Below are 27,829 nucleotides of genomic sequence, written 5' to 3'. Positions count from 1 at the left end.
TCGACGGCCGGCGGCTTGGAGTCCAAAACTGGGTGGAAGTCATGTGGCAGTCACAGGTTGCAGATGGTGGCGTCTGCCGGAGGTATGGACGTCATCTCCGGACGGGTGATCATTTTAATACGCTGGAAAATATAGAAGTTAAAAGTTCTTTTTAACTTTTTATTAATTTAATACACTAGGACTGGATAAGACTCTGCGTTCATATGACAGTCAGTCAATGTCCACATTCTACGACGAAAATGATGTCGTCCTCGTCTTAATTTTCTTGGAAGGCCATATTTTGTTTTTGTTTTTAAATAATAAATAAATATATACGGGACAAATTACACTGATTGAGTTAGCCTCGAAGTAAGTTCGAGACATGAGTTACGAGATACTAACTCAACGATACTATATTTTATCCAAGACCCAGGCCAGAAACTGTTCTTTTCTCATCATGCCCTGGCCGTGATTCAAACCCGGGACCTTCGGTGTCACAGACAAGCGTACTACCGCTGCGCCACAGAGGCCGTCAAACTTGAATATATTGTATTGAGAGAAATTATAATAATGACAATTATACCCACGAAATCCCTTGTCGCCTTTTACGATTTATATATAAATATTTATATTTATATATATAGACAAAAATATGCGAAATTCTTCAGCTGTGTATCTCAATTAAAATAAAACAAAATGAACACGATGAACCAGGAGTCATAAATACTATTAATACTTACGGTAGTAAAGCTGCCGGGCGTAATAAGGAACTTGTACACGATGTACAGTGGGATGCACGAGACAGTGGTGCCGGTCATGACCCAACCCACGGTGATGGACCACGGGGGGTAGGTGTACTCCCCGCCCAGCATCTCCTCGTGAGCCAGCACGGAGAACACAAACAGAACGAGAAGGAAGACCGGACTGTGGACGAAGAAGTTTTTATTATTTAGAAACATGTTTAAATAAATATATACGGGACAAATTACACTGATTGAGTTAGCCTCGAAGTAAGTTCAAGACTTGTGTTACGAGTTACTAACTCAAGGATACTTATAATTAATACTTATATAGATAAACATCCAAGACCCAGGCCAATCAGAGAAAGTTCTTTTCTCATCATGCCCTGGTCGGGATTCGAACCGGGGACCTCCGGTGTCACAGACAAGCGCACTACCGCTGCGCCACAGAGGCCGCCAAAATTCGAAGCAAGAATACATATATACATACATATGGTCAAGTCTATATCCCTTGCGGGGTAGACAGAGCCAACAGTCCCAAAAAGACTGATAGGCCACGTTCAGCTTTTTGGATTGATGATAGAATTGAGACCCAAATAGTGTCAGGTTGCTAGCCCATCGCCTAAAAGAAGAATCCCAAGTTTAAATGCCTATCCTATCTATAAAGTGGTCTATCAGTCCTTTCAAGACTTGGCTCTGTCTATCCCGCAAGGGTGTGACGTGATTATATGTAGGTATACAGACGTAATTATGTGTACGTATGCAGTTCTATAATTCCAGATTTACACCCGCAGTTAATTTCAGAATTACGTTGTTGCAAATTTCTAGTCGTTTTTTAAGCATTTAATTCACTCAAATTCTTTTCAAGACTGTTGGCTCTGTCTACCCCGCAAGGGATATAGACGTGACCATATGTATGTATGTTTAATTCACTCCACGTCCGAAAGTACCTGATGTAAGACCAGCAAGCCCTCCAGAACCAGCCGGGGGAGTGTCCCAGCATGCTCCTCACGTCCTCTGAGAACTTGTCCACCCCGTACACCCAGCAGACGCCAGCCGCCTCCGCGAACACCACGAACAGGATCGCCAGCCCCGGGCCGTACACGTTCAGAAGGTCTACGAGGTATACTCCACCCTGAAATGAAACATATTGTCTATTACGAGTAATTTCACATTTTCCATAATAAATCGCATTTACATTTGAATAATAAGCTTGAACGGACCAGCTTTCATGTGATGAGAATAATGGATGTAGATTTGAGAAGGATACTAGGTGCCCATGCAGGAATCTTGGCGATTGGAGAGATGAAATGCATGCCCAATCGGTAAAAGGCATGATTTAAGAGATGTTGCATATATGTACGGTCACGTTCATAATTGCAGTCATAGTTCGCAAAACTTTATAGCTTGCACCGCTGCTACCACTCACACATTCACACAAATAACACAATAAACAACAAGCGGTGAAACGTTGGGTAACGCGCCATCAAGAAGAGGGTAGTGTAAAAAGTCGACCGCGCAGCGACCGTCGTCCGCTAATAATCAACACAGCGACAGCCACACAGCGGAGATCCATGGTGGAACAGTACGAAAATAATGGCTTCATACCGACCAGAATATTTGCGGAACAGTTCGACACATTAGTGGTTACTGTTCGTCGAGTTTGCATCGTGAGGGACTACACCACAGACAGCCAGCAAGAAAGCCGTATTTATCCGAAATAAATAAGCAAAGACGTTTAGAATTTGCTGGGCAGTATTTGGATTTTGCCTGGAAAGAAGCGGTATTTACGGACGAAAAGTTCGTTTATGTCATCACTACACGGTAGGCTTCATTTATGGCGAAGAAATGCAACTCGGTATGAAGAAAAAAATATTGTGCCAAATATGGAGTCTGGACACATATCTGTAAATATGTGGGGCTGGATGAGTGCTGCTGGACCTGGGGAACAGGTGTGGATAGCAGGACGCGCTACAGCTGCTCATTATGTGCAAGTGCTGGAAGAAACCATGTTACCAACTGTGCGGTATATTTATCCGATTGATGATATGCCAACAATATCATTTGTGCCCTGTGCATCGAGTCCATATAGTGCGTGAAAGGTTCTGCCAGTTTATATTAAAACTACTAATTACTTAGATAGTATTTAAGGACAGCTTCAATATCTTTTCTTTATGTAAACGAATAATTAAGCTGTAACCTTAATAACAGGAGATAAGTAGATGATACAATTAGTGTAATATGTTGTATGTATAGCTTTATATAATCATCAATATGTAAACAAAACTATAGGTAAACTGTTTCAATAAAATTTACTAATTTTAATTATTGAATGTTTTATTTTCTCCCTCTTGTTTAATATTTCTTGTTGATTTCCGTGTTTGAAGACAACTTTCCGTGTTTGTAATTCTTAGATATCAGTTAGTTAGTCAGTCAGTTACTTAGTTCAAATGGCACCTTGAAACATTAAAAATTGTCAGTAACACAATTTTTTTTTTAATAGGAAAAAAAATTCCTTGAATAACTTCGAAATCCAAGTAACGCTAGTAACTAGAACAAGCGAGTGTGAGCAAGCGAGATTATCTAATATATCTTAGATCTCACTTGCTCACACAAGTAATAAAATTGCTACCCAATAACTTTCAAAGGAACCACTACCTACGTTAGGGTCGTGTGCAGATAAACTTTCAACCTTATTGAAATGTCATAAGTCTGGCAGTCGCAGGCTTCCATCTATAGGCAAATCTTATGCAAATAATGAGAGACGACGATATCTCGATCGACAATTATCGGGCCCAGTTCGGCCATCGTTGATTACCGTCTCTTTCTGTTTTGTTATGTTATTATGTCATAGAATAATAAACTGTTTTTCTTAGTAATCATTGGTTTTAAAGACCGTATTCATTTGATGAAATATTTATTCTTTTTAAATATGCATGTGTGTGTGTATCTATTGGAACCACAGTGCACGCTATTTTAACCCGTAAGAATTTTAAAACTATGACTGCAGATATGAACGCGATCGTACCTGTATGCTGATATAATTCTTACAATCAAGGTACATATATGCTTCATACATATATTCACGTCTATATCCCTTGCGGGGTAGACAGAGCCAACAGTCTTTAAAAGACTGATAGGCCACGTTTAGCTATTTGGCTTTAAGATGGAATTGAGATTCAAATAGTGACAGGTTGCTAGCCCAATCGCCTAAAAGAAGAATTCCAAGTTATGAGCCTAACCCTTAGTCGCCTTTTACGACATTGATGGGAGGGAGATGGACTGGTCCTTTTCTTTATTCTATTGGTGCCGGGAACCACACGGCGCCCTTTTATTTTATGTATGTTTATTATCATTTCTTATTTTATTTGTTTTTCTCCTAAAGATAATTTTAGGGATTTTACTGTTAACGCGGGCTTGTGGCCAAACGCAAACAGTTCAAGTTTAGAAGTTTTTTTTTTTTTTTTAAGATTCGGAAGAGAGAAATTTACGGACAGTGCGGCACGTATTTAGTATTACTGCTTTTTGCATGAGAATGAAGGTGAGTGGGTGTATATCTAGTGTTTCTAAGCTAGCGTGTAAAGATTGAGGTATGATTCCTGTAGAAGAAATGACGATAGGGACTGTTTTTACTGTATCTACACGCCACTGACTTTTAAGTTCTATAGCAAGGTCTGTATATTTTGTTATTTTTTCTGTATGAGTAGATGAAAGATTGTGTGTGTTTGGAATTGCTACATCAATTAAATATACTATTTTCTTAGTTTTATCATAAAGTGTTATGTCTGGTCTATTATGATGTACGGTCTTGTCTGTTAGTATGGTCCTGTCCCAATACAGCTTGCACTCAGGGGAATCCAGAATAACTTGAGGTTTGTATTTATAGTAAGCAGTTTTTTGTGTAATCAGTTTATTTTTTGTGTTATCAGTTTATTTATTGTGTAATCAGTTTATTTATTATCATTATTATTATTTCATAATTTATGTAGGTATTTATTCAGTTTGACCCCACATAAAGTTCTCTGTCAGACCCAATGGTTGACTGGTACATAATGCTTCTAGCATTAAGTCCGCCAATTGTGCTATACATACATTTGTATTCAGTACAATAAAGTTTAAATAAAATTAATAAATCACCCTTAATATATTATTCAAGTAACGTCTGCATAATATTTGCTTAGTTTAAATGCTTAATAACCATATAAGTAATCAGAATAGTATTTAAGTCCTTTCCTATTCTTAAATGGCTTGGACCTTTCCATTAATATGTTTATGGACAGGTAGCGAATACCCTCGTATGTGACCTCAACTCTCTTGTAAAGGATAAATATATATACAGAACAAATTACACTGATTGAGTTACCTTCGAAGTAAGTTCGAGACTTGTGTTACGAGATACTAACACAACGATACTATATTTTAAAATAAATACTTATATAGATAAACATCCAAGACCCAAGCCAATCAGATATAGTTCTTTTCTCATCATGCCCTGGCCGGGATTCGAACCCGGGATCACCGGTGTCACAGACAAGCGTACTACCACTGCGCCACACATGCCGTCAAAATGAGGATGACGTGATGATGAGAAGATGTATCGGATCCATTATATAAATTTTGTCAATATACGGAATGGATGCTACCGAATATTTAACATTTAATAGGCATTAGGCCGTTTTTGCAGACAAACAATTATAAGTGCCGTGTGGTTCCCGGCACCAATACAAAAAAAAAATAGGACCACTTCATCTCATTTCCATGGATGTTGTGAAAGGCGACTAAGGGATAAACAAACTTGGGATTCTTTTTTAGGCGATGGGCTAGCAACCTGTCACTATTTGAATCTCAATTCTATCATTAAGCCAAATAGCTGAACGTGGCCATTCAGTCTTTTCAAAACTGTTGCCTCTGTCTATCCCGCAAGGTATATAGACGTTACCATATGTATGCATGTATGTACAATTATAAATTCTGATTCAGACTGGTATTGATGGAAATGAAAAATGTATGAATAGATCTTCACTATAAAGCTCAAAATATACTCAGTAATCTCGTAGATATTTTTACATGTCGTAAAAGGTGACTAAGGGATATGGTTATTAACTTGGAATTCTTCTTTTAGGCGATGGGCTAGCAACCTGTCGCTATTTGAATCACAATTCTATCACTAAACCGAACAGCTGAACGTGGCCTTTCAGTCTTTTCAAAACATTCTCTAGGCTCTGTGCATCCCGCAATGGATAAAGACGTGATTAAATAACTAAATGAATGAATTATTCGGAATAATTTCATCTAAAGAATGAAAACAATGACTGACTCTTTCTAAAACTTCCGAATTGTAAGACTCATGATTCCTAATACCATTACTATAACTAAAACAAAAAGTAACGACCCGAATTCATTTAGTATAGGTACGTATCTCTCTCGTCACTCATCCTCCGCCAATGAATAATGCAACTGTATACATTCAGATAGCGCGCATGTTATTTATGGAGTGCTGGAGGTTCGCCCTTAAACGAGTGAACGCTCTTATTAGTATTGGTGGGGGGTGGGGACTGCTGAGGTGTTTATAAGACATATGACTGTCGGTTATTCTCTATACTGAATTCTTCAATTTTCTGTTTACAAACATATATACATTAAACACGTCTACATCCCTTGCGGGGTAGACAGAGCCAACAGTGTTGAAAAGACTGGTAGGCCACGTTCAGCTATTTGGCTTTAAGATAGAATTGAGATTCGAATAGTGACAGGTTGCTAGCCCATCGCCTAAAAGAAGAATCCCAAGTTTGTAAGCCTATCCCTTAGTCGCCTTTTGCGACATCCGTGAGAAAGAGATGGAGTGGTCCTATTCTTTTTCTTTTGGTGCCGGGAACCACACGGCAACAATAATTTTAATTTTATGCTTCTCAAATTTGGTTTAAGGTTGCCGAGTCTCATTCCGCTCCGCGTGGAACAAATGTTATAACTAAACGCACGTTGTTAATTACACTATTAAGTAAAATAAATTGTAACATACTTAAATAAACAAATTATTTCTTTTTCTTTTTGAAAAGAAAATGTAATCTGTTGCTTATATTAATGCAGTAGACGAAACTCATACATTCAAATAGAAAATGTGCTTTGAGAAGCGTTACAAGTTTCTCAGATCGTTTTGTTGAGTCAGTTCTACAGGAATGTAAGCCTTTTTCTGTTAAAGTTTTTTTCTATGCAAATACTGACGAAAAGTGAGCTTAAATAGACGTAAGAGAAAATACACACGAAGCATTTTACATGAGTCAAAGGCGTGTTTGTTTAACATTGTGACTTGAGGTAAGCTTGTAACATACTAATATGTATCTTATGCAATAATTAAATTTAATAAATAAGGTGCCGTGTGGTTCCCGGCACCAATACAAAAAAGAATAGGAACACTCCATCTCTTTACCGTGGATGTCGTAAAAGGCGACTAAGGGATAGGCTTACAAACTTGGGATTCTTTTTTAGGCGACAGGCTAGCAACCTGTCACTATTTGAATCTCAATTCTATCATTAAGCCAAATAGCTGAACGTGGCCTATCAGTCTTTTTAAGACTGTTGGCTCTGTCTACCCCGTAAGGGATATAGACGTGATGATATGTATGTATGTATGTAATAAATAAAATGTAAAAGTGTTTATATATTGTTATGATGGTTTGGATGTTTGAAACATTTTACAATGACAACTATAAGCCCAGCAAATGAAGAATAGAATAGAAAAGATTTATTTTCAAATTTGAATACAAGGTATCACTTATTGACGTCACATCACTTAAATCTAATTATAACTACTAGCCTTAAAAGTGGCCTTAAATGTTGAATGAACATAAGTATCTATTGTTTGTTTGTAAATTCTTTATTGCACATAAAAAACAAATACAAATTACAAGACAGTCGTTAGAATATGAAGAATATGTGCAATGTCGGGATTTCTTCCAGTCAACCAAAATAATAAGATAAATCCTTAATGAAAAAGGCAGCGCACATAAAAAGCATTGAGGATACGTTTTTCTGATCATTACAAAGAAACATTGTCATTTATTTAATTAACAACAACTGTCATTTATTTAATTGTACATACATACATACATAAAATCACACCTCTTTCCCGGAGGCGTAGGCAGAGACCACCTCTTTCCACTTGCCACGATCTCTGCATATTTCCTTCGCTTCATCCACATTCATAACTCTCTTCATGCAAGCTCGGCGGTTTCGGGTACTTTTGACCTGACCCTTTACCAGGACGTCCTTAATTTGATCAAGATACGTTCGTCTTTTTAATTGTACCATGTTTAATTATGTAAGTATTAGCATGTATGTTTAGTTAAATATGTTAAACGTTATTTACACACGCCATACCGCTCCAAAATTCATCTCTCCTCTCATGGGTCTACTGGAAGAGATTTCTTTTGAAATAAGTAGCACCTTTGTACTAGGATTACTGTAATAAATGCTCCTGTATAAAATTTTGTGTACATAAATAAATGAAAATAAAATAAATAAATAAACATTTTCTTTTTGGTTAAGTATACTCACATAAGTAGTTGTGGGTAGTGCACAGATGTATATGAAGAGGCAGAGGACCGCCACGAAGATCTCCCGGTGTCTCCCCAGCAGCCGGGGGTACTCGTCACACAGCGCCGTCGTCACCGCTTCTAGACCTACGTACATACATACATATGGTCACGTCTATATCCCTTGCTGGGAGAGCAAACAGGCTTGAAAAGACTGAATGGCCACGTTCAGCTATTTGGCTTAATGATAGAATTGAGATTCAAATATTGACAGGTTGCTAGCCCATCGCCTTACTAAGAATCCCAATTCGACATCCATGGGAAAGAGATGGAGTGGTCCTGGGAACCACACGGCACTAGACCTGCCAACGGGAATCATCATCTTGGTATCTGTCCTCGATTCAATAAGAATTGTCCTCCAGGTTGCTACCTCTTTGGGGAGTACCCTGAAGTTACCCACGACCCAGGAGTAAATAAGTAATTACGCGAAGTGATTCATGTATGTTCTTCATGGCTAAATTTATCTATATAACAATTTGTTATACAATATAATATCGTTGAGTTAGTATCTCGTAACACAAGTCTGGAACTCACTTCGATGCTAACTCAATCTGTGAAATTTGCCCCGTATATATTTATTTGTTCAGTTCGGATCATAGTCCATTACAATGTGAAAGTCTTTTGTCCATAAAAGCCGGATCAATGACAATAAGAACGATTTTTTTTAGGTACAGTTAAAAATGTTAACCTACAACAAATAAAAAATACATCAACAAAAAAAATCTTGCCTCCGAACGTGCTGTCCAAACCCAAGGTGATGAGCATGAGGAAGAAGATGATGGCCCAGAACACGGAGCCGGTCATTGTTGCAATGGCTTCAGGGTACACGATGAAAACCAGTCCTGGACCTTCCAAGCCGACTTCTTCTATGCTCTTGTTTTGGACGTGAGCCATGTACCTGATTTATAAAAGCTGATGAAATACTATAAAAAGACGGATCACATATTTGCCATGTACCTGATATATAAAAGCTGATGAAATTCTATACAAACACGGATCACATATTTGATCTGAATTCTTCACATTTTAAGGCATAACTTTAGCTTTAATTTTACACAATGAAAGAGATACAAATTTGACAAAAACTTAAACTGCTACAGTGGTCACACGTTGGGCGCCATTGATTACTGGGCGACTACTAACCTGCAGAGAATTAAATATAATATACATGCTCATTGCTCGAGGCTGATTACAACAGAAGACTTAAAGGCGAAGCGAACTAGTTATAGGAGTGTGACTTAAGCATAAAACAGTAAACTGTATAAATATACATAAATTGAAAACTTACCCTAAAACAGAAAATATAACAAATCCAGCGAGGAAGCTTGTGAGGCAGTTGATGGAAGACGTGATGAGGGCGTCCCGGTAGCAGTTGTTGTTGAACTTGTTGTAGCTGGAGAGCGCCAGGAGGGTGCCGAACCCTGGGCCCAGGGAGAAGAAGATCTGGGAGGCGGCGTCGATCCATACCTGGTGTGAGAGCAGAGTAATTTCATAGAATAGAATAGAATAGATTTATTTTCAAAATTGGATAATAGGTATCACTTATTGACGTCACATCACTTAAATCTAATTATAACTACTACCGCTTCCAAAGCGCATGTGTAGAAGAAGCGGCGGAACAAACTACACTGCAGCATTTTCATCGGACGTCAATGCACAAATATAGATCTCTTAAATCTAAATCATGGACGAATACACATTGTCTACATTAAAAACCACGAATGAATGCAAAACATAGCAAAACAGAGTGTCGAGAAATAGTGCTTGGGTATTGAAAGAAGAATTTTTGAAAATATAGTTAAAGGTACGTGTATGCACGCTGCCGTGCTAGAGTTTAGTTGGCTTGTAGTAACTTCATAAATTTCCTTTTAAGGATTTGTGGTATTTCACGAGGAAGTTTATCCTAGACTAGACCTATGATGTGCCGCTCCTCAACGCTATTTAATATTCTGTGTTTAAACAGCAAGAGAATATAACAGAAGATCTTTATTGCGCTGAGGTGGTCGTTCAATTAAAATACCGAAATCGATAAAAAATACATTTAAAAGGATTTCATGGCAGATTCTCAGCCGCACAAATGATTTTGAAAAACAAAAGGTGCTTCTTACCTTGGAGTTCAACAGTTTGTGCCACTCCGGAGTGAGATAATATCGGATGCCTTCAGTAGCCCCTGGCAGGGTGACTCCTCTGGCCAGCAAGATCAGCAGTACAACGTACGGAGCCAAGGCCGTTACCCACACCACCTGGCATACAAGAATTATTTGAGACGTCATTATCAATACATATAAAAAAACAGTAAAAAATTGTTCTCTGTACTTGAGAATATTTAAAAAAAAAACAAAAAAATTTATAACGATGAAGAAATAGTAACCGAGCATAAATTTGAAAAAAAAGGCTGTCTGATTGTATGTTTGTTTGTACAGGCTTATCTCCGGAACTACTGGACGGATTTGAATGAAACTTTTCTTGTTGTATAGCTCCTATGCCTGGCCAACATAAAGGGTATCATTTATTTTGGAATCTGGAACAGCTGATATCGAACCATAACAAATCACACGAAAAGTCGAAGATCTGGAACACCTGATGCAGAACCATTATACACCAGCTAAATCATCAGAATTATGAAAAAGACATCTTAGCAACTGCACTGCAGCATTTTCTTCAATAACGTCAACTTTAGAACTATCCGAACTTAGAATAGAAATGTGAACGAGGAAATACATTGTTATGATTAATCGGTGGATTCGAAATTTAATACTCAACAACGCCAACTTCACAATTATTAATTTGTAGAGGCCGCCCGCGACTTCGTCGGCGTGGAAACCCTATCATAACTTAACAATCGATCCTACGGGAACTCGGGGATAAAAAGTAGCCTATATGTTATTCTGGGTCTTCAGCTACCTACATACCAAATTTCATCGCAATCGGTTCAGTAGTTTTTGCGTGAAAGAGTAACAATCATCCATACTGACATACTCACAAACTTTAGCAGGATCAATTGATGGTATCGACTAATATTTACAGTTTAACCTTTCTACAAGTCTATCACTAAAAATCTGAACTAACATGGGATATAATACTATGTATTGCGATATAAACGTGTATCTGTCTGTGCGTAGTTAAGTGACGAGTGTTTGTTTTTAATTGTTCACGTTGAACGAACATTGTTCTCTGCGTGCTAAGTAATTCTGTTTGCTGTCTGCCTTGTTTGTTCCAAAAAGATGTTTGGTTGACTGGAAGAAATCGTCCGCCATTGTACATATTCTTCTAAATTCAATGACTGTTTTGTAATTTGTTATATTTATTACATAGGCTAAGATATAAACTTGGGATTCTTCTTTTAGGCGATTTACTAGCAACCTGTCACTATTTGTATCTCAATTCAATCATTAAGCCTAACAGCTGAATGTGGCTATCAAGACTGCTGGCTCTGTATACCCCGCAATGTATGATAATTTGAATGAATTAAACTTGCACTTTGACTAAGGTATAGGCTTACAAACTTGGGATTCTTCTTTTAGGCGATTTACTAGCAACCTGTCACTATTTAAATCTCAAATCTTTCATTAAACCTAACAGCTGAACGTGGCTTAACAGCCTTCCAAGACTGTTGGCCCTGTTTGCCCCGCAAGGGACATAGACGTGTATGTATGTTGAACTTTCTTACCTTCCCAGTGCTCCTGACTCCCTTCCACAGAGAGAAGTAGACGAGAACGAACACCCCCACCACGCACAGAGCAAGTGACGGCTTGATGGGCCCCATGTCGTCTAAGCCGTTAGAACGTTGTTGCTCTAACACGTTACGTCTGTTGTTACAAAATAATATAATATTACATACATACATACATAAAATCACGCCTCTTTCCCGGAGGGGTGGGCAGAGACTACCTCTTTCCACTTGCCACGATCTCAGCATACTTCCTTCGCTTCATCCACATTCAGAACTCTCTTCATGCAAGCTCGGCGGTTTCGGGTATTTTGGACCTGACCCTTTACCAGGACGTCCTTAATCTGATCAAGATATAATATTAATGGATTTTATGAGCAAGTAAATAATATGAGAAGAGAATAAGGTAAAGAAACTCAGATATTCTTTCATGGTTGCTATAAAAATTATAAATAAATAAACCCAAAACCATACCATATACAATCAAAAATATGAGAGCTTACATACACATATATAAAATCACGCCTATTTCCCGGAGGGGTGGGCAGAGACTACCTCTTTCCACTTGCCACGATCTCTGCATACTTCCTTCGCTTCATTCATAACTCTCTTCATGCAAGCTCGGCGGTTTCGGGTACTTTTGACCTGACCCTTTACCAGGACGTCCTTAATCTGATCAAGATATAATATTAATGGATTTTATGAGTAAGTTAATAATAAGAGAAGAGAATAAGGTAAAGAAACTCAGATATTCTTTCATGGTTGCTATAAAATTATAAATAAATTAACCCTAAACCATACCATATACAATCAAAAATATGAGAGCTTTTTTCATCTCAATTAACCAGAACCTATGTAGATTGGGGCTAAGATGGTGCACGCAAAATTTTAAAAAGCTCAAAAATTTCCTATAGATGTTTCCCTCGAAAATCACTAGTTTGTAGGAGTAGGGTAACAGATACCCGGGAATAAATATATATATTTAACATATACAGTTTCAGTGACAAAACAAACATAAAGTTAAGATCTGTTCATCAAATTTGTAAAGAACATATTTTGACAGCCTCTGTGGCGCAGCAGTAGTACGCTTGTCTGTGACACCGGAGGTCCTGGGTTCGAATCCCGGTCAGGGCATGATGAGAAAAGAAATTTTTCAGATAGGCCTGGGTCTTGGATGTTTATCTATATAAGTAAGTATTTATTACAAAATATAGTATCGTTGAGTCGTAACACAAGTCTCGAACTTACTTCGGGGCTAACTCAATCTGTGTTATTTGTCCCGTATATACATATTTATTTATTGATATCATAACAAAAGACTTCTTACTCAAAAAACTCTTTAGCAGGCGTGGACGCATTCGGGTTGATCTGCGGCGATGTGACCGGGGTACAAAGGGGGGTGTTCCACTCGTTGTTACAGCTGGTCCAAGGCAGCACGGAGTTGATGGAAGCTATCGAAGCTATCAGGTAGTACACAGCCCAGCCAATGATGGTATTGTAATACATCCCCATGTAGATGTCTATCATACAAATGGCGTAGCCCACACCTGAATATTAATAAAACAATTAAAATATTTATGAATAGTTGAATTTACATTCGGTGATACAATGGAAGGTTTTATTTTGTGATTGGATTTTGGACTCCAATTTCTTTAATTAACATACATACATACATATGGTCACGTTTATATCCCTTGCGGGGTAAACAGAGCCAATAATCATCAAAATAATTGATGATTGAATTGAGATTCAAATAGTGACAAGTTGCTAGCCCATCGCCTAAAAGGAGAATCTCATGTTTATAAGCCTATCCCTTAGTCACCTTTTACGACATTCATGGGAAAGAGATTGAGTGGGCCTTTTCTTTTTTTATATTGGTGCCGGGAACCACACGGTAGGGTTTTCAAGTAGGTATTAATATGAGTTAAAGCTTATCATCATACTTCAGCCCTATAGCATGACACTCGTGACACGTTTTTATCGCGCGAAAAACTATCGCTGTCCCGTTTCAATTCATTATAAAAAGCGAAACAGCGGTAGTTTTTCGCGCGATATAAACAACGTCGCACGTTTCATGCTGCGGAGGCTGGCGTGTACTTGTAGTGCATTATGCGTGTACATATTTCTGAATAGGTGCCTGGGTCTCGTCTATGACTGCGATCGTGGATTGAGTAAGTCAGGTTTTTACTCAAAGCGACTCCCGTCTGACCTCCATTACTAAAACTGAAAAGTTTGTTACTAAATAATCGTCGAGATAGCTAGATATGTCCAACACAAAAACGAACTGATAATTAAGGTATTTATCAACCAAATTAACACATTGTTAATAGTGTTTCCAAGGTGGACCGTATAGAAAAGTACACCACTTTTATAACATCTTCGTAACACATTTCTATATGCCCCACTGTATCTACACAAGTTAACATAGTAAGTATAGGCGTTATACCGGCAATCAGTCTCTCATCGCATTCAAATCCCTTTCAATAAATCAACAAATACTCAAAATTCAATTAATAAACGGTGCCGCCGCGTCAATTTGACAAAACTTGGCTTGAAACTTGTGACGTTGCCGGCGCCATCTTGAAATCGAATCAGCGCCATCTGTCGCCGGGTAATCAAATGATATCGCATCGCGTTATTAGTTTAGTGAATGCGAGAAGGTTTTCAATTGATAACAAGCAACAATCTGATTGTGAGATTGTAGAATTAAGACGTGTATAGAGTTCTTATATCTAAAATAAATGCTGCAGTGTAGTTTGTTCCGCCGCTTCTACACTTGCGCTTTGGAAGCGGTAGTAAGTAGTTATAATTAAATTTAAGTAATGTGACGTCTATAAGTGATACCTTGTATCCAATTTTGACAATAAATATATTCTATTCTATTCTATGTATGTTTATATGTTTCAGGATTTCTTTTATAAACGTCATTTCAATAGTGTATGCTATGCTGATCACATTATCTTGTACCTATATATTTTATCAACAAGCATATAATCACAACGATTTATATATTGTGCCGTGTGGTGTGGTTCCCGGCACTAATACAAAAAATAATAGGACCACTCCATCTCTTTCCCATGGATGTCGTAAAAGGCGACTAAGGGGTAGTTTTACAAACTTGGGATTCCTTTTTAGGCGACGGGCTAGCAACCTTTCACTATTTGAATCTCAATTCTATCATTAAGCCAAATAGCTAAACGTGGCCATTCATTCTTTTCAAGATTATTGGCTCTGTCTACCCCGCAAGGGATATAGACGTGACCGTATGTATGTATATGTATTTACATATTATTCCTGTCGTTTCGAGAGACATTCACTCATTGAGAAGTCATCATGGCGTCTGATAAGCTTGGAATGACGAAGAGGCTCGTTTCAAAACAGTAACGCATGCTTTATGGGCTATGAAAGACGATGGAATGAGATTTATTTGGTTGGGGACAATTTTCTTTATCCTACTTATCAATATTATAAATGCGAAAGTTTGTATGTCGGGATGTCAGTATGGATGTTTGTTACTCTTTCACGCAATGACTACTGAAGCGATTACGATGAAATTTGGTATGTACGTAGCTGAAGATCCAGAAAAGCATATAGGCTTCTTTTCATCCCGGAGTTCCGGAGTCGCTAGCGTTAGTGAGATAAGACTACTTTCTTTTCCTGTCCATCAATTGTATAATATTAAGAGAAATAAATAGATTAAAAATGTAGGTTAAATACTAGGTGCAATAACAGACAAAAAATCAAGGATAAAATTAATAAATACATATATACGGGACAAATTACACAGATTGAGTTAGCCTCGAAGTAAGTTCGAGACTTGTGTTACGAGATAATGACTCAACGATACTATATTTCATAATAAATACCTACTTATGTATATAGACAAACATCCAAGACCCAGGCCAATCAGAGAAAGTTCGTTTCTCATCATGCACTGGCCGGCAATCGAACTCGGGACCTCCAGTGTCACAGATAAGCATACTACCGCTGCGCCACAGAGGCCGTCAGGAATATTTCTTAAGATAACTTTTTCAAGAACTGGGGGGTATCACTGAGACATCAATTGGTCAAATTACATCACAACAGCATCCAAGAAGTCTGGTTTAGTTGATAAAGCCAATAGATCACGGACGGAAAAGATCTCCGGCCATTTTATTTGGCGGCTTTTTAACCCACCGTAAGAAAAGGAAGTTGTTATAGTGAGCGTCGGTTCAAATACTATGCAATCGTGTACTTATGACTCTTTACCGAGTTCTGAATGTTACATTTTTCTTACGGTGAGGGAAAACATACATAGGTATACATACATATACTCACGTCTTTATCCCATGCGGGGTGGACAGAGCCAACAGTTTTAAAAAGACGGAATGGCCACGTTCAGTTATTTGGCTTAATGATAGAATTGAGATTCAAAATGTGACAGGTTGCTAGCCCATCGCCTAAAAAATAATTCAAACTTAGACAAAGGCTTGGAAAGACTGAAAGGTCATGTTAAGCTGTATGTCTTAATAATAGAGTTGAGATTCAAATAGTGACATGCTAGCCCATCGCCTAAACGAAGAATACCAGGTTCATAAGCATATTCCTTAGTCGTCTTTTACGACGTCTATGGAAAAGAGTTGGAGTGGTCCTATTCTGTTTTCAGTCCCATTCAGTCTTTACGGGACTATTGGCTCTGTCTACCCCATAAGGGATATAGACGTGACTATACGTATGTATGTATTTTTATAGCCAGGTCTCTCACTGGTTAGGTGTTTGCAACGAGACGAGTATTTTCCATCAACCGACCTCTTATATATACTGGAAACATTAGGGTGGCTATCGACCTTTATAAATAAAGATAAGGCAATGCTTTTAACGCGAAGACAAATGGTGGCGCAGTGAGCGGAGGGCCTTGTTAAAATGTATGAAATCGGGACCAATGGCTCGGGTGGTCAACTTTGCTCTGGGCGAGTGGTTTGTGTAATGTGACTTCCTTAGTTTGGTTAGGAAAAAAGAGCAAGGATTTGTTGGTTTTGTTTAAAATTTACATTTATCGCATTACATGTACATATGTATAATCACGTCTATATCCCTTGCGGGGTGACAGAGCTAACAGTCTTGAAAAGACTGATAGGCCACGTTTAGCTGTTCGGCATTATAATACAATTTAGATTCAAGTGGCGACAGGTTGCTAGCACATCGCCCAAAAGAAGAATCCCAAGTTTATAAGTCCTATCCTTTAGTCGCCTTTTACGACATCCATGGCAAAAAGATGGAGTGGTCTTGTTCTAAAGAGATAAATGTAGATTATAGACAAAACCAACAATTTATTTTAACACTTTTTGTTTGTGTATGTTTGTATTTATTTATTTTTTTATTTTATTATTTATTTGCTGAATGTGGCCATTCAGTCTATTCGGGACTATTGGCTCTGTCTACCCCGTAAGGGATATAGACGTGACTATATGTATGTATGTATGTATGTATCCGCCCAGTAGATTTTGCGTGAAATAGAAGCGCACACACACATCCTTGCAAACTTTCGCAGTTATAATATTAGTAAGATGTTTCTTGTGAAGAATGTTATGAATGTGGATGAAGCGAAGGAAGTATGCAGAGATCGTGGCAAGTGGAAAGAGGTAGTCTCTGCCTACCCCTCCAGGAAAGAGGCGTGATTTTATGTATGTATGTTTTTGGTGAAAAAATAGTGTAACAAAATATATTCTTGCAACCTTGAAAACTCAAGTGATTCGCCACACTCATTCGTTCTCGACTCGATATGAAAAGCATCGAATGAAGTGGTCGTTCAATATTTGCGAGTGAGATCTGTGACGACGGATAATGTGCAATATTACCTACTAGGAAATGTGCACTCATTTATTAATACTATTCACTCTCTCTCTCTCTCCGTCTCTCATTAAAGTTACTGATATCTGCTTCTTATATAATGCATATTGTGTCAGACGCCTAGCAAATTGCTTAAAAGAAGAATCCCAGGTTTATAAGCATATTCCTTAGTCGTCTTTTACGACGTCCATGGAAAAGAGTTGGAGTGGTCCTATTCTGTTTTCAAATTAAATTTTTCAAGGGATAGGCTCATAAACTTAAAGCCACAGGGCACTGTTTGCGTGTGTAAATGATTTACCCATCGTTTTTATATACTATTTTTATTTACATTCTTTCAATAAAATAAGTAGTGGTGGTTCTTTAAAAGGTAAATTCAAAAAAATTGCTATTTACTAACAGACAGACAACAATCATTCGCGTTCTGAGTGATTGTCGATGGTCAATCCCTCAGGACTCCATTCAGTTCAACGTTTTGTAACATCAAAACGTTTCATTGGACGCAAACCAACGGTTGGGAAATCTTAAATGTGGCTTAGGGATAAGCAATTACTTATGTCGCTTTATATGCATATAATATAATAATCACATCTATATCCCTTGCGGGGTAGACAGAGTCAACAGTGTTGGAAAGACTGATAGGCCACGTTCAGCTGTTTTGCTTAATGATAGTTTTGTTAGTTAGTGCCGTGTGGTTCCCGGCACCATTACAAAAGAATAGGACCACTCCATCTCTTTCCCACGGATGTCGTAAGAGCCGACTAAGGGATAGACTTGGGATTCCTCTTTAATGTAAATCCCTGCCAATCTAAGGTCTGCCGCGCCGATGGATGCATGGCTAGGGGCGAGCCTAGTCTCGAGCGTGCCACTTCCGCCATGGGGTTGGGCGACCCCCAGGTAATGGCTAGCCTTACCCTGGCATGCGGGGCTCTGCTGGGGCGGACAAAATTTTTCCCTAGCGTCTCGTGGGAATCGCATTATGAACCTTAAAAAGCATATAAATGGCGGCGATGGTGTCCGCACCCCATCACGTCTCGTTCCCGGCGGGAGCGGTATGCGGTCTGCTGAGAGCCGCTTTGCGACGATGAATGTAAGAGGAGGAATGAAGGATAAGATTGAGGAAGTATGCCAGATGATGGATGAAAGACGTTTGGATGTGTTGTGCGTGAATGAAACGAAGCGGAAAGGATGCGACGCGACGCAGCACGGCCCTTACACGGCGTATTGGTCTGGAATTTCCAGTACCAGCCGAGGCTGTCAAGGGGTCGGTCTAATTCTTTCTGCACGAATGGCTGAGTGCGTGAATGAGTATGAGTATGTCAGCCCTCGTCTTCTATGGATTAGGCTGAAAGTTGGAATCACTCGGATCTTCGTTCTAGGTGTTTATGCACCTTGGGATGTGGGTTCGAGGGGTACAACATCAGCAAAAAGCGAAAACGAGGAGTTCTGGAATAGTGTAAGAGAAGTATTGAAAGTTACCAAGCCAAATGAGAAGATTATTATGTTAGGTGATTTTAATGGATGGGTGGGTGTAAAGCGTGATGGATATGAAAAGGTGCTTGGTGCGTTTGGTGACGAAAAGGTGAATGATAATGGAAGAAGTGTATTAGAAATTTGTCTAGAGTGGGATCTTTTTGTGTCGAACTCAATGTTTCAACATAAAGAGATCCACACCTACACAAGAGTGGAAGGTATTTTAAAAAGTATGATAGACTTTGTGATTGTAGATGAAAGATTGAAGAACAAAGTGCTGGATACCCGTGCATATCGCGGTGCTGGCATTGACTCGGACCATTTACTGGTGATATCCCGGATAAGGGGTATCTTCAATCGCTGGCGGCACAGGGTAAGGGAGCAAACCAGCGCTTTGGAAAGAGTAAAAGTAGAAAATTTGCAAGATATGGATGTAGGTAAGAAGTATATTAATAGACTGAAGGATGAATTTGAAGATTTAGAGGAAATGAGCGATATTGAAGATGGATGGAAGGAATTTAAAGAAAGAATTGTGAAAGTAGCTGTTGAAGTGTGTGGTGTAAGTAGAAGAAGGAAAGGAAAAAATCACAAAAATGCGTGGATGAGTAAAGATGTGCAAGAACTTGTGCGATTAAAGAAGAAAGCATGGCTGGATTTGTTAGCAGCAAAAGCTAACTTAAGAATGCAAGAGGTTATAGATGAAGATGTGAATGAAGCACGTAAGGAATATAAGAAAATGAAAGATTTGGTTAAGAAAGCTGTGATTAGAAAGAAAGAAGAGTATAAAGAGGATTTTGATAAAAGGCTATCAGAAGACTTTCAGTCAAATCTGAAAGTATTCTGGAAATCCGTAAGGTCAGCCCGAGGAAATACTATAACCAGAGAGCTGACTAGGATCAGATGCCAGGATGGTAGCGTTGTGAAAGGAGAAGAATGTGTACTAAAGATATGGAAGGACTATTTTGAAAGTTTATTTGAAAAAAAGGAAGGAAATAAGAAAGATTTCTGCTATAGCGAAGAAAAAGAGAATGAGATGGAAGGCGAAATTGAAATGTTCGAAATTGTGGAAGCACTTAAGAGTATGAAAGCGGGAAAGGCTGCTGGGTGTGATAGAGTGTCGGTCGAGATGCTTAAAGCAGGAAAAGGCATAGTAGCTAGTCAGTTGTACTGCCTTTTCAATTTGTGTTGGAGAAGCGGCCGAGTACCAAAAGATTGGTGTAAGGCTGTTATCGTGCCACTTTACAAAGGAAAAGGGTCACAGCTGGACTGCAAAAATTATCGTGGTATAAGCCTGCTTAGCGTCGTCGGCAAATTGTATGCTAAGGTATTGATTAATAGAGTCAGGAATGAAACTGATGACAAAACATGGGATGCTCAAGCGGGATTTCGAAAGGGAATGGGATGTACTGATCAGGTCTTTTCCTTGCGGTGCATAGCCGAAAAGTTTTTGGCCAAGAGTCAAAAAGTCTATTGCACATTCGTAGATCTGGAAAAGGCCTATGACAGAGTTGAGAGGAATGAATTGTGGTCAGCACTTTCTATGCATGGGGTGAGCAGTCTCTTAATACGAGCACTGAAATCCTTATATGAGGATTCGAGTGCTTGTGTCAGGATAAACGGAGCGCACACTGAGTGGTTTAAGATTGAGAAAGGCGTTAGGCAAGGATGTGTTGCGTCACCGTGGCTGTTCAACCTATTTATGGATAGCTGTTTGACAGATTTGAAAGAGTCTAAAAGTGGATTAAGGATGAATGAGTTACTCGTCAAATGTCTGCTCTATGCCGACGATCAGGTTATACTGGCGTCATCAGCGGAGGAGTTACAGGAGATGGTAAACTGTATGCATGAAGCTTTAAAAGAGAAAGGAGTGAAAGTGAACGTAAGTAAAACTAAAACACTGGTTTTTGAAATGGAGAAAGAAATGACAGCATGTAATATTTTGATTGGAGGAGAAAAAGTGGAGCAAGTGAAAGAGTTTGTATATCTAGGATCAAAGTTTACATCAGATGGCAAGTATGATAGTGATATTGAAAGGAGAGTGAACGCGGGGAACATGGTGAATGGAGCTTTGCATGCCTTTATGAGCAGTCAGAAACTATCCAAAAAGGCTCGACTGGCTGTGCACAGGGGGTGTTGGTCCCGACATTAATGTATGGGAGTGAAAGTTGGGTATGGCAAAAGAAGCATGAAAGCAGAATAAATGCAGTGGAAATGAGAGCGTTAAGGAGTATGATGGGTGTGAAATTGAGTGACAGGATAAGGAACAGCGTGATAAGGGAATGTTGTGATGTGAAAGAAGATGTAGTTACAGGAATAGAAAAGGGTATGTTAAGATGGTTCGGGCATGTGGAGAGGATGAATGAAAGCAGGTTGACTAAGCAGATATACAAGGAGAGTGTGGAGGGAAAGGTCGGAGTGGGAAGACCTAGACGAACGTATCTTGATCAAATTAAGGACGTCCTGGTAAAGGGTCAGGTCAAAAGTACCCGAAACCGCCGAGCTTGTATGAAGAGAGTTATGAATGTGGACGAAGCGAAAGAAGTATGCAGAGATCGTGGCAAGTGGAAAGAGGTAGTCTCTGCCTACCCCTCCGGGAAAGAGGCGTGATTTTATGTATGTATGTATGTATGTATAGTTTTGAGATTCAAATAATGACATTTTGCTAGCCCAACGCCTTAAAACAAATAATCGGAAGTCTAAGCATATCCCTTAGCCTAGCCTTACCTTTTGTTTTAGTGCCGGGAACCACACGGCGGAACTCTTACCTTTCAGCGCTGGACAGATCCTCTTCCAAAGCGTGAGGCAGCCGCATCGGTGGTATTGTCCGAGGGCGAGCTCCATGAAGAACAGCGGTAGACCGCCAAACAGCAGCATCACGCAGTACGGGATGAGGAACGCGCCTGATGAAGAACGTATTTATTTATTAAGGGCGCCTGATGAAGAATGTATTTATTTATTTAGGGCGCCTGATGAAGAATGTATTTATTTATTTAGGGCGCCTGATGAAGAATGTATTTATTTATTTAGGGCGCCTGATGAAGAATGTATTTATTTATTTAGGGTGCCTGATGAAGAATGTATTTATTTATTTAGGGCGCCTGATGAAGAATGTATTTATTTACCTAGGTATACACAACATGTTAAAACCAACAATAAAAAAAGGCTTTGAGTAACATAGTTGTTGTTTTTTTTTATATACGGGACAAATTACACAGATCTAGTTAGCCTCGAAGTAAGTTCGAGACTTGTGTTACGAGATACTAACTCAACGATACTATATTTTATAATCAATACTTATATAGATGAACATCCAAGACCCAGGCCAATCAGAGAAAATGCCCTGGCCGGGATTCGAACCCGGGACCTTCGGTGACACAGACAAGCGTACTACCGCTGCGCCACAGAGGCCGTTAAGTAAGAATATTGAGTTGATTGTTACAACTTTGTGTGATAAAGTTAACTTATTATGATAAAAAGACCCTCTCAAAAAAGATTGTTAGACAGTTAAAATAAAGTGCCGTGTGGTTCCCGGCACCAATACAAAAAAGAATAGGACCACTCCATCTCTTTCCCATGGATGTCGTAAAAGGCGACTAAGGGCTTACAAGCTTGGGATTTTCTTTTAGGCGATGGGTTAGCAACCTGTCACTATTTGAATCTCAATTTCATCATTAAGCAAAATAGCTGAACGTGGCCGATCAGTCTTTTCAAGACCGTTGGCTCTGTCTACCCTACAAGGGATATAGACGTGACTCGTGAAAAGGGTGGCTCACCCCCTCCGTTCTGGTAGCAGATGTAAGGGAATCTCCAGACGTTGCCAAGGTCCACTGCGAAGCCCACCACAGCCAGCAGGAACTCCGCCTTCTTGGCCCAGGTCTCCCGCTGACGCTCCGGGGTCAAAGACACCATCACCGATCTGGTCTTTTGGGTTTGCTGGACAGATACAAAAGAGAATTTACGTTAATATTTAATAGTAACAGCTATATATAACAGAGATAGCAGATATACAAGGAGAGTGTGGAGGGAAAGGTCGGAGTGGGAAGACCTAGACGGACGTATTTTGATCAAATTAAGGACGTCCTGGTAAAGGGTCAGGTCAAAAGTACCCGAAATTTGGAAGTGGAAAGAGGTAGTCTCTGCATACCCCTCCGGGAAAGAGGTGTGATTTTATGTATGTACATATGTATGTATATACGGGACAGATTAAACAGATTGAGTTAGCCTCGAAGTAAGTTCAAGACTTGTGTTACGAGAAACTTACCCAACGATATGATATTTTATAATAAATACTTAGATAGATAAACATACAAGACCCAGGCCAATCAGAGAATTTTTTTTCTCATGGTGCCCTTTGCCGGTATTTGAATCCGGGACCTCCAGTGTCACAGACACCCGCAATACCGCTGCGCCACAGAGGCCAATTTATACTATAAATGAGGAATTCATTACCAAAGTTTAATAAATTTAACAGTGAACTAAACGGGCATTGATGTACCTAGAGATACCTCTTAGGTTACTTGTCGCTACATATGACAATAGAAATAAAAGAATTTAGAAACAAAATGAGTCATGTCGTATAATCCGCCAGACAGACTCAAAGGATATGAAAATTAATTAGCATTATTTTCTTATACCTTTTTTCAGTGGTCATTTCATACATACATATTATCACGTCTATATCCCTTGCCGGGTAGATAGAGCCAACAGTCTTGAAAAGATCGATAGGCCACGTTCAGCTATTTGACTTTAGGATAGAATTGAGATTCAAATAGTGACAGGTTGTTAGCCCATCGCCTAAGAGAAGAATCCCAAGTTTATAAGCCTACCCCTTAGTCGACTTTTACGACATCCATGGGAAAAAGGTGGAATGGTCATTTTATTATCACATATTTCCATGCATCCAAACTGCATGCATGTATATTTACACCAGCCCATGAACCATGTCACGCGCAACGCCGTTTTTCTCGTGTCGCTTTAAAAACTATTGCTGTACTGTTTCACGACGTTATAAAAAGCGAGATAGCGATAGTTTCTCGCGCGATGAAAACGGCCTCGCGCGTGCCTTGCTAGTATAAGCAGGTCAGAGACAGGTCTGTCTCTCCAGATTACGTAATTCTCTGGAATTGTCGTGCTTAGGTCACCACGAAGAGAGTTGCATTTTCTAGACTGATGAGAATTGGAACTGCTTAGTGCTATAAGGTGGATGAAGACTTACAGAGGTGGGTACCGGCGGTGGAGCATCCCCGGGGGGTGCGGAGGCCGCGGGCGGAGTCCCCGGGGACGCCATCTCCGGGGGGTCGCACTCGCCGTTCCGCCGCTCCGGCCCTGGGCTCTCCCCCTGGATAAATATAAAATTCTAAGAAAATATACGAGGAGAGTGTGAATGAAAACGTTGAAATGGGAAGGCCTAGAACGTACTTCGATTCATCGAAAAGTCAGGGCAAGAGTAACCAAAACTGACAAGCTCGCATGAAGTGAGTTATGAATGTGGATGAAGCGAAAGAAGTACGCAGGTGCTATTTTAGTAATTTTTTTTATTAAATTAAAATCATTATTAAAATCGTCGCTTTTTACATGGTGCTAAATTCACGCGAGTAAAAGGTAGTTAAGATAAAAAATTGCGAAAATTGTGTAACCTCATGTTTCCTTTCTACGCTGCAGGAAGTCGAAAACCATTCAAGTTTATCAAAATCTCAAAAACATCGGTTCGCTTGTAAACAGACCGACAATTTGTGTTGTTTGCCGACGACGTACCGCGTTCTCAGATTGCTTGGCAAATAAAAATAATGAAAAGTGACCGTGAGGGCTTTGAGTCACTCGTTATGACAAAATAGATGAACGCCGGCGGGCAAACTGGTGATGAATACGAATTTGAAGAAGATTAACCAACACTCAAAGCAAATAATACTATTTTTATATTTAGAATATTGTAAAATTTAATCTTAACCATCATTATCCTACTAATATTAAATGCCAAAGTTTGTATGTCAGTATGGATGTTTGTTACTCTTTCACGCAAAAACTACTGAACCGATTACAATGAAATTTGGTATGTAGGTAGCTGAAGACCCAAAATAACATATACGCTACTTTTTATCCCGGAGTTCCCGCGGGATTGATAGGGTTTCCATGCGGACGAAGTCTCTAGTAATATAATGCAACGCGAAAGTTCAAAATCAATTATCACATTATAACATAACATATAATCACGTCTATATCCCTTGCGGGACAGACTGAGCCAACAGTCATCGAAAGACTGAAATGCCACGTTAAACTGTTTGGCTTAATAAGAGAAATGAGATTCAAAGAGTGCCTATCTTCTAGTCGCGTTTTACGACATCCATATGTTGCCCAATTGCAAAGGTTAAGTCATTTGGTACTGTGTAAGCTAAGTGCTGCCCTTCAAGATCGTATCGTAATTGAGTTAAGCCAATTCGCACTTAATTCTAAGCCATCAGCCGTAATGAAAATAGACATTTAACTTCTTTCTGGGAAGATAAATGTCTATATACGATCAGATCGTGTTAGTATGTTTTTAAATTAATAGATCATGATTTACTATGAAAAGGACAAAGACTTAATAAAACATATATGATTTAAGATTTATATGGATTCCTATTTAATCTGTTAATGAAGATTTTACAAATAACAGTCAATTTATTAAATTTATAATAATCTGTTACAGACATCACGTCTTTATCCTAAACGAGGTAAATAGAACCAATAAGACCATACCATCCGTAGGCAACTACTAAACCGTCTCTCCCAATGACTTCCACCTAGTTCTGGGGGTCCTGTCCTGTCAGTTACGAGTCGCTTCGTGTAAAAACCTGACTCACCCAATTCAGGATTAATGGTCAAAGGCATACCGCGATCTCCTCTCCAGAGAGGTGAGGATGCAACTGGGACTACCTACAGCCAGGAGGAAGAAGCTATTTCCACGTCGTCTTTCTAGTTTGGTATGACAAATTATATGACCACGAGGAAACAGCGGAAGAAACCTATGTTTTTTCTCCGCTACCTGATTAGCATATAAATAGTGGTCTCTTATAAAAAGGCTTTATGATTTAGATATATTGGAACGCCAAGATCTTAAAGTTGGACAACAAATTGTGTTTACATTAAACAGCCAATGGAAGCCCCATTTTATCGCCAGTAACATTTGAATGAGCCATAAACCGTATACAAAAGCTTGATTTCCCTTACGTCGCTAAGCCGTTTAATTTCGTTACAAGATGCATTTATCTGAGATAAATCTTTAGATTTACACAGTAGTTAATTATTAGCAACTTTGAGCATAAGAATTGTAATCTATACTAATATTATAAAGCTGGAGAGTTTGTTTGTTTGTTTGAATGCGCTAATCTCAGGAACTACTGGTTCGAATTGAATAATTTTGCGTTGAATAGACCATTTATCGAGGAAGGCTTTAGGCTATATAACATCACGCTGCAACTATTAGGAGCGAAGAAATAATGGAAAATGTGAAAAAAAAAACATGGGGAAAATTATTCCTCCTTGAGGGCTTCAATGATGCCCAAAATAACTATTCCAAGCGGAGGAAGTCGCGGGAACAGCTATAAACATCCAAGACCTGTACACAAATGTCTATATACAAACATTCTTAAAAATTTCTCTCAACAAAAACCCTATTTCATGATTTACAAATTGATAAAAGTAAAACAAATATTTGAAACCTAAGCTAATTTAATGGGATACCAATATGAATATTAATAGATGACAAATCGATTTAACTTTTTGAATTCGTAAATTTTCATTTCTAATTGAATAAGATACAAGATTGTTAGCAAATCGATGGGCGTGTCTTACTAGGCAATTCTTTCTTGATTCGTGATTTTTATTTAGGACCAATCCATCTCTTTCCCATGGATGTCGTAATAGGCGACTAAGGTATAGGCTTAGGTAATTAGGCGATGGGCTAGCAACCTGCCACTTTTGTATCTCAATTCGATCATTTAGCCAAATAGCTGGACGTGGCCGTTCAGTCTTTTCAAGACTGCTGGCTCTGTCTACCTCGCAGGGGTTATAGAAGTGACTATATGTATACACGGCACCATAACGCAAAGAAAGTCTTAAAATCTGGGGTTTCCCGTCTTTGAATTTAAATTTCATCATAAAGCCTTCAAGTTTATTATTCACTGACTATTGGCTCAATTTACCCCTGAAGTTAAATAAGTGAAAGGCGCAGACAGCACCATGTATTAATTTATTAATACCACGCATTTAAAGTCACCACAGAACTCAGTACGGCCAGTTGTCAGCCGCTTCCTAGCTCTGCTCTCTCTCTGGAACACTTCACAAAAAGTAGTTTCAAAACTATTTTAACACTTGTTGCTTCCTCTGAGATTACGTTTATGTTAGGGTTGTCAGAATGCCATGCCATTTCATCTCTTTCCCTTGGATGTCGTAAATGGCGACTAAGGGATATGCTTATAAACTTGCGATTCTTCTTTTAGGCGATGAGCTATCAACCTGTCAGTATTTGAATCTCAATGCTATCATTAAGCCCAACAGTTGAACGTAGCTAA

General features: G+C 39.0%; 1 protein-coding gene across 1 annotated transcript; it reads right to left on the bottom strand.

Annotated features, from left to right (window-relative positions):
• Positions 1-9: 9 nt before the first annotated feature.
• On the bottom strand, positions 10-27,684 carry LOC106138017 (sodium-dependent serotonin transporter). The gene is made up of 13 exons (XM_013338989.2): positions 27,652-27,684; positions 24,496-24,618; positions 23,054-23,213; positions 22,046-22,180; positions 13,309-13,528; positions 11,982-12,120; positions 10,420-10,554; positions 9,600-9,778; positions 9,040-9,209; positions 8,274-8,398; positions 1,670-1,854; positions 720-903; positions 10-122 (listed from the first exon to the last, which is right to left on the bottom strand). Exons 1-13 carry the CDS (start codon positions 27,682-27,684, stop codon positions 51-53), a joined length of 1,860 nt encoding a protein of 619 aa, XP_013194443.1. The 3' UTR covers positions 10-50.
• Positions 27,685-27,829: the final 145 nt, after the last annotated feature.

This window comes from Amyelois transitella, chromosome 13, assembly GCF_032362555.1.
Source record: "Amyelois transitella isolate CPQ chromosome 13, ilAmyTran1.1, whole genome shotgun sequence".
Classification (NCBI taxonomy): domain Eukaryota; kingdom Metazoa; phylum Arthropoda; class Insecta; order Lepidoptera; family Pyralidae; genus Amyelois; species Amyelois transitella.
This window is presented reverse-complemented; position numbering and strand designations above follow the sequence as displayed.